The 19,057-nt window shown below is 39.3% G+C and overlaps 1 protein-coding gene across 6 annotated transcripts in view; it reads left to right on the forward strand.

Annotated features, from left to right (window-relative positions):
* ANGPT1 (angiopoietin 1) overlaps positions 1-19,057 on the forward strand; it is a 257,731-nt gene that overhangs the window by 155,072 nt on the left and 83,602 nt on the right. For all 6 annotated transcript variants that reach the window (XM_047727465.1, XM_047727463.1, XM_047727464.1 and 3 more), the window contains one exon: positions 914-1,069. In XM_047727465.1, the coding sequence (XP_047583421.1) occupies positions 914-1,069 (156 nt within the window). The remainder of the gene's footprint in view (positions 1-913; positions 1,070-19,057) is intronic.

Below are 19,057 nucleotides of genomic sequence, written 5' to 3' on the forward strand. Positions count from 1 at the left end.
CAGTGCTTATGCTCGGCTTTATTCTCTGCAGTGCCTAGCACCCTCCCTTCCAGTAAGTCACTTAATAATTCTTCCTGGCCCCCATGGTACAATTTATTTTACAACCATAGTATTCTCCAAGATGGCACCATAGAGGACGAAATGTTACCCAAGGCAGGGAGGGTAAATGCTGCTTGATGGGTTATACATTCATTGCCTTTTTATTTTATTTTATTTTTTAAAATAAATTAAAGGAGCACCGAGAATGGTTTTCACTGCCTCTGCAGCTTATTCCGTATAGTGTTGTCTGAACTTTACTATTCCCTTAAAAGCTTGTGTTTTGGGCATCTGTCTTCCTCCCACCCCTTGTGTAATTCTCTAACCCAGCATGATCTTTTACTTTTCATTACAGAAATGAAAGCAAGAGGCTGAATTTTTCTCAGAGATTAGTGGGCAATATGGTATAATGAAAAGACCAGAGAACCAAGATATAGATTTAAATGATCATACGAACACTGCTGCATTCTTGCTGGGTGACCGTGGGCTCATCATTGACCTTTGTCTGATTCTGTTTCCTCAGCTACAAATAAAAACAAACAAACAAAAAACCCACAAAAAACAATGAGGCCATCAGTGCCTAACTCACATCTTTGCTGTGAGGGTTGAAGGAGTTGTAGAAAATAAGAAAGCACTACCCAAGTACAAATAACTTGTTACGATTGTGATGATTATATATATGTATTGGTATATTAGGAGTTTGCTAGCAACTGGGTTCCTGTGTGCTCTGCTCCCATTTCCCCAGCTCCCAGAAATTCAGAAGATCCCTGCCAGATGGCTGATTTGCCAGCTGTGTCTTGTTTTGTCGTTGTAAATATTCCATGCTCCGAGAGACTTTGCTTATGATGTAGTATGTTTTGTCCTTTATCTCCTGCAGATTGAGAACTACATTGTGGAAAATATGAAGTCGGAGATGGCCCAGATACAGCAGAATGCAGTTCAGAACCACACAGCCACCATGCTCGAGATAGGAACCAGCCTCCTCTCTCAAACCGCAGAACAGACCAGAAAGCTGACAGATGTTGAGACCCAGGTACACCCCTGGGCCAGAGTCGACAAACTCTTCACTTAGAAAATTTTTTCCCCTTTAGCTTACTCCATAAACACAGAGCACATTTCACCACCGAGATTGGGGAAACATATACATTTTTGTTTATTGGTAATAACAACAGTGACTGCCTGACGCGCTATGCATGTTTCCTTTGATGTAACAAGGGTTGGTGTATTTAGCTTTGCATGTGTTTGCAAAAACAGGACTGGCAAAGGGCTTAATCAGCATTGAAATTCAAATAAACACTGCAGCTACCAACTGTGATATGATATGTGTCAAACAGAATAGTCATTTGGGTCAAATTGGTGCCTTTGATGTGCATTTCTGACCTGCCCTGCTTCGTCTCTGGTAATGCACCAGCCACAAGGGCACTGGCAGAGGTTTGGCACAGTCAGTGGACAGGCAGGAAAACCAAGTGAGCTCATCAGCAATGTGTAGATTTTTTTATTTAGCATGATTTTATAATGAGAAGTCAATTACAACTCTCCACATAATATCTGTATCATCCTACCATGGACAATGACATACTTTTTTTTTTTATGTACAGTCATAATCTTTCAGTACAAATCAGTAAAATGCCCATTCATCATCAGTCACAAACCCACTATTACAGTTGAGTGAAAATATTTTTGGTGATTTGAAGATGATCTCTTGGTCTCCTTTTCACCACGGAAATGGTTATCCCATTTACCATTCTGAATCCCAGAGGATGAGTCTATCTCAAGGTAATTGATTTCTGGAAACAAAGCTGAAATATATTTTAAAAAATAAACTGAGGCTTATCGAAATTTTCAAGAATTTATTTGGGCACGCATCAACTCAAGTTGAGCAGTGCTTAGCTGAACGTGGTTAGGAGTAGTCTACTGTGTGATCTAAGGGAAAGGTTTGAACAGAGGAGATGCAGAAGCAAAGCAAGGAAATTATTTGATTGACTATAGCCTCAGCAGTTGCCTTATTTGGGAGAGCCTTGTTGGCTGTAATTGATTGTTCCTAACTTTCATTTTCTGGGATTGAAGTGCACTGACTCTGGCTGAGGCTTTGATTTACTTCTATAGGTTACCAAGGCATTAGAGCCATTAGGCATTAGAGCCATCTCAGCTTAAGGGCCTCCTTAAGTTTAAATATTTTAGCAATATAAATTCAAAAACAAGATGCAACCTTATTTCTGCTTTATTTTATTTCTGTTAATGGCATCATAGATCATATAATGATATTTAAAGATAAAGAACAATGACCATTTATATGGACAGAGAATTATATATTACACAGACAACTTTCCCAGATACAAATGATTTTTATGAAAACCATTTAAAGCAGACAGAGGTCAGAAAAGTTTGAGCAGTTTCCCCATATTGATACAGCTAGTCAATTGAATCTGGCATTCAAATGGAGGCATTCTCATTTCTTTCCTTTTCTATCCCTCTTGATTAGCAATGCTAATCATCAAAATAAATAAGAACTTAAATGAGGATTACAATGGAGCAGTAAATCACATGGCTTTGGCAAATATTTTTTGCTACACACCATCATCAATAACCACAGGCGATGGGGAAGAGAAGACTACGTATTATAACTAGAAAGTTTGAAACTTTACTTAATCATTTATCATCATACCAGGCAAGCTTGGTCTTCTGCACATATTGACTTCTGGTAGTATAAATAATATGCGTGTATTTTCTCTTGTTTTTGTAAGAACAGAATACTCACCATCTTCTACATAGAATTCTATATATTCAAAAACTGGAACAAGACAGTTAATACTACCATACCTGAGTGAACATTTGAAATTTTTATGTATTTATGTTATAAGTTTTAATGACCTACCTGGCAGGGCTTTGTTTTTTTCTACCCCCCAAATCCTTTTTTTTTTTTTTTTTTTTTGTAAGAGATAGCAACTTGTTGTACATCTGTAGGTTAAGAAATATGTACTTTATGGAAAATGGTAGAGAAAATTCATAGGAAAAAAAAAAAAAAAAAACCCTTCTCTCAATGGGGAACAGCTAAAACTAAATACTCCTTAAAGGCCAAAGAAAGTTTATTGGATGCACCAAGAAGAATTTTAAGATAGCTAAAACCTAGAAAATATCTAAAAAAATCACAGATCTAACTGAACTGGCAATGAGAGGGAGGTAGAGAAGGAAGACAGTGGCTCAGACCATCTATGTCCTACCTTAAGAAGTAAATCCTGGGTGTTCTTTTCATCTTTATCTTAATGTCTTCCAACTGTCTATGCTGTCTGTTAATCTGTGTTGCTCCAAAACATTTTCATGTGAATGTATATACACGTGATGTTTAGTTGAACCTTTGCAAGAGAACACGTTCTACTTAGACATAACCACTCTAGTTCACTCAAGTACAGATGCAGGAACAAGGGACAAAATGAATTTTAAATTATCCCTTAATCTAAATGCACTCTATTCTTGTATATTAAGTATTTTTGTAAAGAAAGACCAGTAGATCCTTTTGTGCTATGAAAGCCTGCCCGTAGGTTTTTGCTCCCATATTACTCCTACTTTGTTTCACACAGGTATGTGTTGCTTTTCCTAAACTGAATTCAGGTTCTCAGTTATTTTAGGAACTTAGGACAATGGATTTGCAATACATTTCCATGTGCTAACTTTTACGTGATGATTTATAAAGATAAGAAACTTATTTCTTTCTGGTCCTCTCTCTAGACCTTCTAGACTTGAATTTAACAAAAGGTGGCAGAAACATTGTTTTACTGCAATGCCATTTTAAAATACTTGTGTGTTCAATAACCATCATAATCAGGAAAGAAACAGATAATGAGCACATCTAAATAACCCTGCTAGACAAGGCACTGAGAGTCAGGCGCCAGCACCATGCCCATACCTTCCTCCTTTGTCTCACTTACGGTGTTTTTCTCACTCTGTTATCAGTTGGTGCCAAAATGTTCTTTACTTCCAGTTCCTCTTTCTGAGTGTGCACTATAAAGGGGTTAGTTACAAACATTATTCATGTCCCTTCCTTCCTGTAAGTCCATTTCTGGCTTCTACCACAGGCCAGTTTTGATTAGAGGTGCACTAGTAGACAAACTATATTAAAATCCATCTCTAATAATTAGTGTTCAGCTCTGTTCTGAGCAACTTTACAAATGTTAACTATTTAATAATTTAATAAAACTCTTAGAGGGTAGGTACTATCATCATCCCTCATTTAAAGATGTGAAAACTGAAATCTAGAGAGGAGAAACAACTTGTCCTGGGTGAGACAACTAATAGTAAATGTTAGAGCAAAGATTTGACCCCCGGAAGTCTGACATCAGAGTCTACATGCTTTCTATACTGGCTCTCTTTATCCTCCTGCCTTTCTCAGGATTCCTTTCTCTATTTAGGGCTGTAGACACTAAAAGGGTCCAGGCAGAAGGTAAGATGGAAATTAGATAGAACAAAAGTAATGTGAACCTAAATAGTAACGCCTGAATGTTTTCTATAAATGATAAAGTTGCTGCTGCTGTTGCTGTTGTGCCGATGGTATCATCAACTGTCATCATGTTACTATGTACCTGGAAGTCGTCTCGTGTAATCCTAGAATCTAGTTGTCCTTACTTGCTGGCTGTGTAACTGTGGGGTAGTTCCTTAGACACTTGGGCTGAGTTTCCCCCAATTTCCAATTATTTATATAGAAACCATTGTGTTAGGAATGGAATTTAACCAAATCTTAAAATGCAAATTTTGGGTATCTCCTTGCTGCAAGAGATTTTAATAGGTACAGTATAGAATACAGCCATAAGTAAAGCAATCCTTATCCTCAGCGAGCTTAATTGAATTAATGTGGCAAAACTTGTTTAAACCATTTCTATCTTAACTTTCCATCAAGTTAATTAGCTGTGGAGCCTTTTCATATATCCATAAGAAATGCATCCTTCCAATCTCCTACTGTGGGTGTTTCATTGAGCAATGGTTCCAGCTGCTATGCTTTGAAATCACTGTGTAGTGCAGAGGGCACAATTCCCAGTGGCCACTTGTAGCCAGTGACACATTGTGGTAGTGATACTTAGTCATTCCTGCTCCTGGAAACTGTTAGAATCCACTGACACATGACTTTGGCTAAGGGCTCTCCTTTAGCCTTGCTAACTTTCTCACAACTTCCCTGGAGGCTAAGACTTTCACTCAATCTCCTTTCCTTCCCTTTCTTTACTGTGATTAGACCTGCATCCTAGCCAGAAGATACTCCTAGACCACTCTGTCTTCTTCCCAATTTTCCCTTAAATTAGGTATTTCCCTTAATAAATGTCTTGCATATCTAATCTCATTTTATCATCTGCTTCTCAGAGGTCATGAACTATCACACCTGTTATTTGGACTTCAATTGGACAATTACAACCTTAAGCCAGTTCAGGAACAGTTTAATCAATGAGCATCAATCTCTAGACCGAAATAGATTTGAAAGGGCAGCTCTCAAAGTTGAGCCACTGGATCTCTTTAACTTGAAGAGAGAAGAGCTGAATAAATATTTAACCTTGGCGTAGTTAAAATGGCAGTAAAATAAATTTGTTAATGGGTCATCCAAAGAAAATACCACGGTAATTAACTTTCTCACAAGGTCTGGAAAAAGTGTTTGATGACCCATTCAGAGAGGTCTTCGTGAACTATGACCCACAGGTCAAATTTGAATTGCAATCTCTTTTTGTAAATAAAGTTTTTATTGAACACAGCTATACTCATTCATTTATATGTTGTGTATGGCTGCTTTCCCAATAAAAAGGCAGAGTTGAGTAGTTATACCAGAAAACATATAACCCACCAATCTATCTACTATCTGGCCCTTTATAGAAAAAGCTGGCCAACACTTGTACTAGGATGCAGACTTCAAGAGAGCCGGGATTTTGTCTGTCTTGTTCACTGCTCTATCCTTAGAATTTGGCACACAGTAAGCTCTTAATAAATCCTTGTCAAATGATTACATGAACTAATATTATTAGATATTTAATTTCTGTAAATTTCAACCCGATGCTCCCAAGACCAAAGGTAACATCCTAAAGGTTGTATGTTGATTTTTACGTATACCAATAAATAACTGATGGGTCAGAGTCGGACTTTGAACAGAAACACTCTGCTGCAAAGTTGTTCTGACCAACTAAGAACATTAGATGACAGCACATTCTCTGTACTCTAAGGAGCAAGAGAAATTTGACCACTTTCTTGCTTCATAGTGCTAGTTTAGTGTTGGAGTGGAGAGGGAAGTTGGATGTCATTAGCTGCCACAAGCAGATGGCATGGTGATACGAAAGAAACCATTTTGATAGCAGTTGTTATTGACTGAAGGCAGGTCCCCAGAGAGAAGCTGCTTGTGTATAGCTACACGAGCCTATAGAAAAGAAGTCAGACTCAGAGACAGACTACCTGGGTTCCCATCTGACTCCTCTGTGGATTAGCTCTGTAGTGTAAGTTCTGTCTCTACTAAACTCCATAACCCAATTAGATTTTCATGTTATAAATATAATATATATGTATATAATATAAATAAAATACTAATATTACATACGATAATTATGTACTATTAATTCTATAACATTATCATGATTAAGAGTAACAGTAATTCTCTCAGATTACCTAACTTTCACATTCAGATTTCCTCAATTGTTCTACCCAAAATTTTATACACATTTTAGTTTTTAAGACATAATAGTCTCTTTTAAGTTAGAGCAATCCTCCAATTTTTTTTTTTTCTTGAGGTTTTTAAGAAACTGGACCAATTGTTTTTGTATACTGTCCCATATTCCTGAACTTTTCTGAGTATTTCCTTCTGACGCATTTTAATTTACTCATTCCTCATGGTTTTTCTTTAAACTGGAATTGTAAGGGCTCAATTAGATTGACTTGAACATGGTGGTGGGAGTACTTTATAAAATTACTCGTTATTTCCTACTACATCTCATCAGGAAGCACAAATGCCAGCTTGCCATACTCTCAGTGATGCTTTTTTTTTCCCCCTTGATATTTTACTTATTTATTTTTTTGTTTGTTTGATTGTGTGTGAGAGAGAGAGAGTGCATGTGAGCCAGGGGAAGGAGCAGAGGGAGGGGTCAAAGAGACCCGGAACTGAGCATGGATACAACTTGGTATCCATGTGGGGGTTAGGGGGCTGATCCCATGACCCTGAGATCATGACCTGAGCCAAAATCAAGAGTCAGACACTTAAATGACTGAGCCATCCAGTCACCCCCTCAGTGACACTGTTTTAACTCGGTTAGGGTAACTCCCTCTTACTTGTCCACCTTCCTCTTGGAAATTAACCTGGAATGTGATACTTTGTCACACTGCCTATCACTGAACAAATAAATTATTTCTTCAACTTTGTAAAATGGTGATCTTCTGATCCTTTGAACACATAGCAGCCTTTATTTTTCTGTAAAACTTTAATTGCCATGGCATCATACCTTGTGTTATATTTTTCATTTGAAAAGCATAATTAAAGTAAGAGGAAGTATAAACTACAAACAAGGCTGATTTCAAAGTTAATAAGCTGGTGAAAAAGTTTCTTTTGAGGGAGATTTTCCTTTTAAGGAAGATCAGAGGCACTCTTTAAATTATTAAAGGGAAGGTGGCCGAAATTCTCTACCTCACTTGGTTTGAGAAACTAGTCATTTTTATGTTTAAATTTTAGTTTATTTCTTTAAGATTTATTTATTTATTTGAGAGAGAGTGGGGTAGAGGCAGGAGGAAAGGGAGGGAAAGTCTTAAGCAGACTCCACAATGAGCATGGAGCCCATACGGGGTTCAATCTCACAACCCTGAAATCATGACCTAAGCCAAAACCAAGAGTTGGAGGCTTAACCAACTGCACCACCCAGGTACCCCAATTTTAGTTTTTTTAAATTAAGACTAACATTTTAGGGACGCCTGGGTGGCTCAGTTGGTTGGACAACTGCCTTCGGCTCAGGTCATGATCCTGGAGTCCTGGGATCGAGTCCCGCATCGGGCTCCCGGCTACGCGGGGAGTCTGCTTCTCTCTCTGACCTTCTCCTCGCTCATGCTCTCTCTCACTGTCTCTCTCTCAAATAAATAAATAAAATCTTTAAAAAAAAAAAGACTAACATTTTAGAGTCTATAAATCCTCAGTTTCAAGTTTTATGTCTTTCTTACTCTGTGCTTTATGCTGCAAAATTTAAGGTTTGAAATGGTTCCTTGGGAGCTTTTTTTTACATACTCTTTGCTCTCCTTTTTTTTTTTTTTTTTTTGCTTCCTTCCCTTCCTTTCCCTTCCCTTTCCTTCACTTCCCTTCCTTTCCTCTCCCTCCCTCCTTCCTTCCCTTCACTCCTTTTTCTTTTTTTTTTAAAAGATTTTATTTATTTATTTGACAGACATAGATCACAAGTAGGCAGAGAGGCAGGCAGAGAGAGAGGAGGAAGCAGGCTCCCCGCGGAGCAGAGAGCCCGATATGGGGCTCGATCCCAGGACCCTGAGATCATGACCTGAGCCGAAGGCAGAGGCTTTAACCCACTGAGCCACCCAGGCGCCCCACTCCTTTTTCTTTCCTTTCCTTTCCTTTCCTTTCCTTTCCTTTCCTAGTTCATTCATTTGTTCTTTCTCTCTCTCTCTCTCTCTCTCAGAGATGTGCTTTGGAATATATTTAGGCTAAAGAATAAAATTCCTTTTGTCATTTTAATGGAACTCTTAGATTATTGCTAAGCAGCAAGTTTCATAGACACATGGCAAGAAAGTGGTCAGTTTATCATAGTTTCCTATACAGTTCTCTCAGTTCTTCATTTTTAAACTTCAGGCCTATTTTAATATAACAGCAGAGATAAATGAAATAAAGCAGCTATTTAGACAAGGTGATGGAGTAAGAAGAGAAAGATTCGACATTTGTGTACAAAAGTAGCCAGAGATAACCTCACACTGATGCTGGACTAAACGAGATTTTGGATTTGTCTCCTTCCTTTTCCCACATTCCGATTCTGCTTTAGAGTTAGATTTTTAGATTGTTATCACTGAAGTCCCACTTAACCTTCACCTGGCCTGCTACCTTATCTCTGACAGTGACCCAACTTGAAAAATAACTCACTGTCCATTGTCTGGCTTATCATTCAACAATTAGCTCTGTGCCATTGTGGACTCCATGCTGAGCATTGGCAATTTGGAGAGCTCCATCTGGAAGAGGCAGGACTCTGTGCAACTGAAATCCTCATGGGGTAGAGAAACAGCACATGAGTGAACAGACGGGATAATTTCCAATAGTGATGATTTTTTAAAAAGATTTTATTTATTTATTTGTTTGACACAGAGAGAAAGAGAGATCACAAGTAGGCAAAAGAGGCAGGTAAAGGGGAAGGGGTAGGCAGGCTCCCTGCTGAGCAGAAAGCCCGATGCGGGGCTCAGTTCCAGGACCCTGGGATCATGATCTAAGCCGAAGGCAGAGGCCTAACCCACTGAGCGACACGGGCAACCCCAATAGTGATGATTTTTTAAAGACAATACAACAGGATGACTTGATGGAGGAGAGTGAGGAGTTATATCACAGACAGTGACCAGGAAGGGCCTCGCTATGCAAGAATTGAGTAAGAAATCACCCATGCATCTGGCAAGGTATGGGCAACTACAAGTGCAAAGGTCCTGAGGTAGAAATGAATTTGGCATGTTGGGGTGGCACAAAAGGAGCATAATAAACAAGGACTAGAGTGGCAGGATGAGATCTGAGAAGTAAGCAGCGTTCTGATCATGTAGGACCTTATTGGCCAGGCTAAGAGCTTTGGAGTTTGTTCTGACTGCCAAGAGAAGGCATTAGCATTTTTAATATTGGTGATGTCATATGGGGTTTATATTTAATTTTTTAAAGATTTATGTATTTGAGAAAGAGAAAGCATGAGCAGGGAGAGGGTCAGAGAGAAAGAATCTCAAGCAGACTCCCCACCGAGTGGGGAGCTGAAGCAGAGCTGGATCCCTTGACCCTGAGATCATAATCTGAGATGAAATCGAGAGTTGATTGCTCAACCAACTGAGCTACCCAGGAGCCTGTGATTTATGTTTTTAGAAAGATCATTCTGGTGTTATGTAGCAAACAGACTGGAGGTAGGACAAAGTGGAGAAAAATTAGGAGCTGTTGTAGTCTCTGAACTTAGATATAAACAGCTTCAATTTCAATTTTAGACAGTTCCATTCTGTTCTCAGTATTCTCTCATTTTCTTCTCAGACATGGAGAAGAACAGTTTTTGTTCTTTGTAAAATAAAAATTTTGATATTTGAGGATCTCAGAAAGTGTGATGAGAGAGTGTGATGAATAAGAGAGAAAACAGATTTAGTTTAACTGCTTATAATATGCCCAATTCAATGAGACAAAATACCTTTTGTTCATTCAATCAATACTGAGTGTCTTCTCTGTGCCAAGCAGTATTCTCAGTGTCACCAAAAGATCCAGATGCCTCATGCCCTATTTAATTATTTTATGAATTGTAGTTCTAGTTAATAAACAAACAAAAAACTTCCCTGGACAAAAAAGTATGTTTAACAGTTCAAAGTCACATCTTGTGTATCCCTAATCTTTATGTTCTCTACCATTTTGTCTTCTGAGCGATTCCTAATTCTGTCTTCAAATCCCAGTTCCTCTTGCTCCTGTTTTTCCTCAAAAGAAGTGATTCAGAATAGGAAAATATTTTTTAAATCTCTAAACCAGGGGCGCCTGGGTGGCTCAGTGGGTTAAAGCCTCTGCCTTCGGCTCAGGTCGTGATCTCAGGGTCCTGGGATCGAGCCCCACATCGGGCTCTCTGCTCAGCGGGGAGCCTGCTTCCCTCTCTCTCTCTCTCTCTCTCTCTGCCTGCCTGCCTCTCTGCCTACTTGTGATCTCTCTCTCTCTGTCAAATAAATAAAATCTTAAAAAAAAAAAATCTCTAAACCACTCCACAAATCTAAGTATTGATTAGTAGTAGTAACTTTTAGACTGGTTTTCAGATATTTATTTATGACAATTGTAAAAATGAATCCTAGAACCTTAAAATGTTCTTAAAGCACTAATGCCCCATCTCATCATTCTGTCCTCCACTCCTTCACCCTCTGCCTCACACCCCTCCAACAGGGTTGAGACTTGGGTGACAAGTCACACAAAACTAAATAATACATGTGCAGAAGCAGATCCTATATTTATTTTAAAATTATGCTGTGTTCAATATGGATTATTTTGCACTAATTTTGATCTTTTAAAATGTTGCATTAAAATATTATAATATTTTTAATATTATATTTTAATTTATTATTTTATATAATTATTTTATTTATATATTTATATACAAATGTAAATAATTTAATTTAATAGTAATAAAATAAAATATATTTAAATATAATATATTTTTTAAAAGATTTATTTATTTATTTGACAGAGAGAGATCACAAGTAGGCAGAGAGGCAGGAAGGGAAGCAGGCTCCCTACTGAGCAGCGAGCCTGATGCGGGACTCTATCCCAGGACCCTGGGATCATGACCTGAGCCGAAGGCAGCGGCTTAACCCACTGAGCCACCGAGGCGCCCCTTAAAATATAATAATTTTGACGCCTCCTTAAATTTTGCAATTGAGACAATTTCCTCTCTCATCTCACCCTAGCCCTTGTCCTCGTTCCTTGAAAATACATCCCCTTTCCCTATAGCCTCTTGTAATCCAGGTCCAGCCCTAGTCATATCAGTGTGTTTTGAAAAGGTATGTGATCTGGGCGGAGGGAGCCAAGATGGCGGAGAAGTAGCAGGCTGAGACTACTCGGGTAGTGGGAGATCAGCTAAATAGCTTATCTAAAGATTGCAAACACCTACAAATCCAACGGGAGAATGAAGAGAAGAAGAACAGCAATTCTAGAAACAGAAAATCAACCACTATCTGAAAGGTAGGACTGGCAGAAAAGTGAATCCAAAGCGACGGGAAGATAGACCGCGGGGGGAGGGGCCAGCTCCCGGCGAGCGGCGGAGCAACGGAGCAAAATCAGGACTTTTAAAAGTCTGTTCTGCTGAGGGACATCGCTCCAGAGGCTTAACTGGGGTGAAGCCCAGGCGGGGTCAGCGCGGCCTCGGGTCCCGCAGGGTCGCAGAAGGATCGGGGGTGTCTGAGTGTCGCAGAGCTTACCGGTATTAGAACGGGGAAGCCGGCTACAGAGACAGAGCCGAGGAGTGACTCTCAGCTCGGGGTTGCCTTGAACCGGTCGCAGGCTCGGTCAGCTCGGAGCGCGGCCAGAGGCCAGGGTGACGGGAGTCATTGGGCGCTGTTCTCTGAGGGCACACTGAGGAGTGGGGCCCCGGGCTCTCGGCTCCTCCGGGCCGGAGACCGGGAGGCCGCTATCTTCATTCCCGCCCTCCGGACTCTATGGAAAGCGCTCAGGGAACAAAAGCTCCCGAAACAAACCCAGCAAACCCGAGCGGATGACTCAGCCCGGCCCCGGGTAAGGACGGTGCAACTCCGCCTGGGGCAAAGGAGCTTGAGAATCACTACAACAGACCCCTCCCCCAGAAGATCAACGGGAAACCCAGTCAGGACCAAGTTCACCTACCGAGGAGAGCAGTTTCTATACCAAGGAGAGCGGCGGAATTCCAGAGGAGAAGAAAGCAAAGCACGGAACTCATGGCTTTCTCCCCATGATTTTTTAGCCTTGCAGTTAATTTAATTTTTTTTTCTTTTTCAATTTTTTTTTCTTTTTCTCTTCTTCTGCTAAATTTTTTTAACTTTTACCGTTTTCTTTTTTAACGTTTTTTAAATAGTTTATCAAATATATATATATTTTTTTTCCTCTTTTTATATTTTTTCTTTATCGGCTTTCTTTTTTTAAATAGTTTCTTTTTTTTTTTCTTTTTGAACCCCTTTTTATCCCCTTTCTCCCCCCTCACGATTTGGGATCTCTTCTGATTTGGCTAAAGCATATTTTCCTGGGGTTGTTGCCACCCTTTTAGTATTTTACTTGCTCCTTCATAAACTCTTATCTGGACAAAATGACAAGGCGGAAAAATTCACAACAAAAAAAAGAACAAGAGGCAGTACCAAAGGCTAGGGACCTAATCAATACAGACATTGGTAATATGTCAGGTATAGAGTTCAGAATGATGATTCTCAAGGTTCTAGCCGGGCTTGAAAAAGGCATGGAAGATATTAAAGCAACCCTCTCAGGAGATATAAAAGCCCTTTCTGGAGAAATAAAAGAACTAAAATCTAACCAAGTTGAAATCAAAAAAGCTATTAATGAGGTGCAATCAAAAATGGAGGCTCTCACTGCTAGGATAAATGAGGCAGAAGAAAGAATTAGCGATATAGAAGACCAAATGACAGAGAATAAAGAAGCTGAGCAAAAGAGGGACAAACAGCTACTGGACCATGAGGGGAGAATTCGAGAGATAAGTGACACCATAAGACGAAACAACATTAGAATAATTGGGATTCCAGAAGAAGAGGAAACAGAGAGGGGAGCAGAAGGTATATTGGAGAGAATTATTGGAGAGAATTTCCCCAATATGGCGAAGGGAACAAGCATCAAAATTCAGGAGGTTCAGAGAACCCCCCTCAAAATCAATAAGAATAGGTCCACACCCCGTCACCTAATAGTAAAATTGACAAGTCTTAGTGACAAAGAAAAGATCCTGAAAGCAGCCCGGGAAAAGAAGTCTGTAACGTACAATGGTAAAAATATTAGATTGGCAGCAGACTTATCCACAGAGACCTGGCAGGCCAGAAAAAGCTGGCATGATATATTCAGAGTACTAAATGAGAAAAACATGCAGCCAAGAATACTATATCCAGCTAAGCTATCATTGAAAATAGAAGGAGAGATTAAAAGCTTCCAGGACAAACAAAAACTGAAAGAATTTGCAAATACCAAACCAGCTCTACAGGAAATATTGAAAGGGGTCCTCTAAGCAAAGAGAGACCCTCAAAGTAGTAGATAGAAAGAAACAGAGACAATATACAATAACAGTCACCTTACAGGCAATACAATGGCACTAAATTCATATCTCTCAATACTTACCCTGAATGTTAATGGGCTAAATGCCCCAATCAAAAGACACAGGGACACATTTATCAGAATGGATAAAAAAACAAAACCCATCTATATGTTGCCTACAAGAAACTCATCTTAAACCCGAAGACACCTCCAGGTTTAAAGTGAGGGGGTGGAAAAGAATTTACCATGCTAATGGACATCAGAAGAAAGCAGGAGTGGCAATCCTTATATTGGATCAATTAGATTTTAAGCCAAAGACTATAATAAGAGATGAGGAAGGACACTATATCATACTCAAAGGAACTGTCCAACAAGAAGATCTAACAATTTTAAATATCTATGCCCCTAACGTGGGAGCAGCCAACTATATAAACCAATTAATAACAAAATCAAAGAAACACATCGACAATCATACAATCATAGTAGGGGATTTTAACACTCCCCTCACTGAAATGGACAGATCATCCAAGCAAAAGATCAACAAGGAAATCAAGGCCTTAAATGACACACTGGACCAGATGGACATCACAGATCTATTCAGAACATTTCATCCCAAAGCAACAGAATACACATTCTTCTCTAGTGCACATGGAACATTCTCCAGAATAGATCACATTCTTGGTCCTAAATCAAGTCTCAACCGGTATCAAAAGATTGGGATCATTCCCTGCATATTTTCAGACCACAATGCTCTAAAGCTAGAACTCAATAACAAGAGGAAATTTGGAAAGAACCCAAATACATGGAGACTAAACAGCATCCTTCTAAAGAATGAATGGGTCAACCAGGAAATTAAAGAAGAATTGAAAAAATTTATGGAAACAAATGATAATGAAAACACAACGGTTCAGAATCTGTGGGACACAACAAAGGCAGTCCTGAGAGGAAAATATATAGTGGTACAAGCCTTTCTCAAGAAACAAGAAAGGTCTCAGGTACACAACCTAACCCTACACCTAAAGGACCTGGAGAAAGAACAAGAAAGAAACCCTAAACCCAGCAGGAGAAGAGAAATCATAAAGATTAGAGCAGAAATCAATGAAATAGAAACAAAAAAAACAATAGAACAAATCAACGAAACTAGGAGCTGGTTCTTTGAAAGAATTAATAAGATTGATAAACCCCTGGCCAGACTTATCAAAAAGAAAAGAGAAAGGACCCAAATAAATAAAATCATGAATGAAAGAGGAGAGATCACAACGAACACCAAAGAAATACAGACAATTAAAAGAACATACTATGAGCAACTCTACGCCAACAAATTTGACAATCTGGAAGAAATGGATGCATTCCTAGAGACATATAAACTACCACAACTGAACCAGAAAGAAATAGAACGCCTGAACAGACCCATAACCAGTAAGGAGATTGAAACAGTCATCAAAAATCTCCAAACAAACAAAAGCCCAGGGCCAGACAGCTTCCCGGGGGAATTCTACCAAACATTTAAAGAAGAACTAATTCCTATTCTCCTGAAATTGTCCCAAAAAATAGAAATGGAAGGAAAACTTCCAAACTCATTTTATGAGGCCAGCATCACCTTGATCCCAAAACCAGACAAGGATCCCAATAAGAAAGAGAACTACAGACCAATATCCTTGATGAACACAGATGCAAAAATTCTCACCAAAATACTAGCCAATAGGATTCAACAGTACATTAAAAGGATTATTCACCACGACCAAGTGGGATTTATTCCAGGACTGCAGGGTTGGTTCAACATGCGCAAATCAATCAATGTGATACAACACATTAATAAAAGAAAGAACAAGAACCATATGATACTCTCCATAGATGCTGAAAAAGCATTTGACAAAGTACAGCATCCCTTCTTGATCAAAACTCTTCAAAGTGTAGGGATAGACGGCACATACCTCAATATTATCAAAGCCATCTATGAAAAACCCACTGCAAATATCATTCTCAATGGAGAAAAACTGAAAGCTTTTCCGCTAAGGTCAGGAACACGGCAGGGATGTCCATTATCACCACTGCTATTCAACATAGTACTAGAAGTCCTAGCCTCAGCAATCAGACAACAAAAGGAAATTAAAGGCATCCAAATCGGCAAAGAAGAAGTCAAACTGTCACTCTTCGCAGATGATATGATACTATATGTGGAAAACCCAAAAGACTCCACTCCAAAACTGCTAGAACTTGTACAGGAATTCAGTAAAGTGTCAGGATATAAAATCAATGCACAGAAATCAGTTGCATTTCTCTACACCAACAACAAGACAGAAGAAAGAGAAATTAAGGAGTCCATCCCATTTACAATTGCACCCAAAACTATAAGATACCTAGGAATAAACCTAACCAAAGAGACTAAGAATCTATACTCAGAAAACTATAAAGTACTCATGAAAGAAATTAAGGAAGACACAAAGAAATGGAAAAATGTTCCATGCTCCTGGATTGGAAGAATAAATATTGTGAAAATGTCTATGCTACCTAAAGCAATCTACACATTTAATGCAATTCCTATCAAAGTACCATCCATTTTTTTCAAAGAAATGGAACAAATAATCCTAAAATTTATATGGAACCAGAAAAGACCTCGAATAGCCAAAGGAATATTGAAAAAGAAAGCCAAAGTTGGTGGCATCACAATTCCGGACTTCAAGCTCTATTACAAAGCTATCATCATCAAGACAGCATGGTACTGGCACAAAAACAGACACATAGATCAATGGAACAGAATAGAGAGCCCAGAAATGGACCCTCAACTCTATGGTCAACTCATCTTCAACAAAGCAGGAAAGAATGTCCAATGGAAAAAAGACCGCCTCTTCAATAAATGGTGTTGGGAAAATTGGACAGCCCCATGCAGAAAAATGAAATTGGATCATTTCCTTACACCACACACGAAAATAGACTCAAAATGGATGAAGGATCTCAATGTGAGAAAGGAATCCATCAAAATCCTCGAGGAGAACACAGGCAGCAACCTCTTCGACCTCAGCCGCAGCAACATCTTCCTAGGAACATCACCAAAGGCAAGGGAAGCAAGGGCAAAAATGAACTTCTGGGATTTTATCAAGATCAAAAGCTTTTGCACAGCAAAGGAAACAGTGAACAAAACCAAAAGACAACTGACAGAATGGGAGAAGATATTTGCAAATGACATATCAGATAAAGGGCTAGTGTCCAAAATCTATAAAGAATTTAGCAAACTCAACACCCAAAGAACCAATAATCCAATCAAGAAATGGGCAGAGGACATGAACAGACATTTCTGCAAAGAAGACATGCAGATGGCCAACAGACACATGAAAAAGTGCTCCATATCACTCGGCATCAGGGAAATACAAATCAAAATCACCATGAGATATCACCTCACACCAGTCAGAATGGCTAAAATTAACAAGTCAGGAAATGACAGATGCTGGCGAGGATGCGGAGAAAGGGGAACCCTCCTACACTGTTGGTGGGAATGCAAGCTGGTGCAACCACTCTGGAAAACAGCATGGAGGTTCCTTAAAATGTTGAAAATAGAACTACCCTATGACCCAGCAATTGCACTGCTGGGTATTTACCCTAAAGATACAAACGTAGTGATCCAAAGGGGCACGTGCACCCGAATGTTTATAGCAGCAATGTCTACAATAGCCAAACTATGGAAAGAACCTCAATGTCCATCTACAGACGAATGGATAAAGAAGATGTGGTATATATACACAATGGAATACTATGCAGCCATCAAAAGAAATGAAATCTTGCCATTTGCGACGACATGGATGGAACTAGAGGGTATCATGCTTAGCGAAATAAGTCAATCAGAGAAAGACAACTATCATATGATCTCCCTGATATGAGGGAGAGGAGATGCAACATGGGGGGTTGAGGGGGTCGGAGAAGAGTAAATGAAACAAGATGGGATTGGGAGGGAGACAAACCATAAGTGACTCTTAATCTCACAAAACAAACTGAGGGTTTATGGGGGGAGGGGGTTGGGAGAGCTGGGTGGGGTTATGGATATTGGGGAGGGTATGTGCTATGGTGAGTGCTGTGAAGTGTGTAAACCTGGCGATTCGCAGACCTGTACCCCTGGGGATAAAAATATATGTTTATAAAGCTGTAAAAAAAAAAAAAGAAAAAGAAAAAAGAAAGGATGAATACCCAAGTTTTGTAGCAACATGGACGGGACTGGAAGAGATTATGCTGAGTGAAATAAGTCAAGCAGAGAGAGTCAATTATCATATGGTTTCACTTATTTGTGGAGCATAACAAATAACATGGAGGACAAGGGGAGATGGAGAGGAGAAGGGAGTTGAGGGAAATTGGAAGGGGAGATGAACCATGAGAGACTATGGACTCTGAAAAACGATCTGAGAATTTTGAAGGGGTGGGGGGTGGGAGGTTGGGGGCACCAGGTGGTGGGTATTGTAGAGGGCACGGATTGCATGGAGCACTGGGTGTGGTGCAAAAATAATGAATACTGTTATGCTGAAAAAATAAAAAAAATTAAATTTAAAAAAAAAAAAAAAGAAAAGGTATGTGATCTGATATAATCCGAGGTTTCGACATGCTGCAGAAAAGGAGGAAAGCTCTAATGACGTCAGTTTTAGAGGTGGACTTTAGATTGATATTGACTCTCCAGAAGGTTTTCCAGCTCTCTTTCAATAAGTAGTTCTAAGAAAAGTGTGGTGGTATAGAAGTTTTCAAATGACGAAGGAAACTTTAAAGCTAATTACACTTTTTTCCTTGCCCTTTTCACCTTGCTTAAAGAAGAGCAGGGTAGAGGGTAGATAGAACAGAGGCAGGGAGAAACAAAGACATTGGACAGTTTGAAGGTATCTCTCAGATTACAGTTTGCAATAATTGCTTGGAGGTTTGGGTTCATGGCTCACAGACTCATGTTGTATTAAAGCCTGGCCAGCAGCATGAGTCTTTATGATTCAAGATTAGTTGCACATTTATAGCTTCTAGAGCACCCAATGTAGTGCAGTTGAAAGGATAACTTCAATCTGTCTTCAGTGAGATCTGGGTTCCTGGTCACTTTGTTTCCGCAGATTAAGAACCAAGACAGTCTAACTAACCCTT

The sequence above is a fragment of the Lutra lutra genome, chromosome 4 (assembly GCF_902655055.1).
Source record: "Lutra lutra chromosome 4, mLutLut1.2, whole genome shotgun sequence".
Lineage (NCBI taxonomy): Eukaryota > Metazoa > Chordata > Mammalia > Carnivora > Mustelidae > Lutra > Lutra lutra.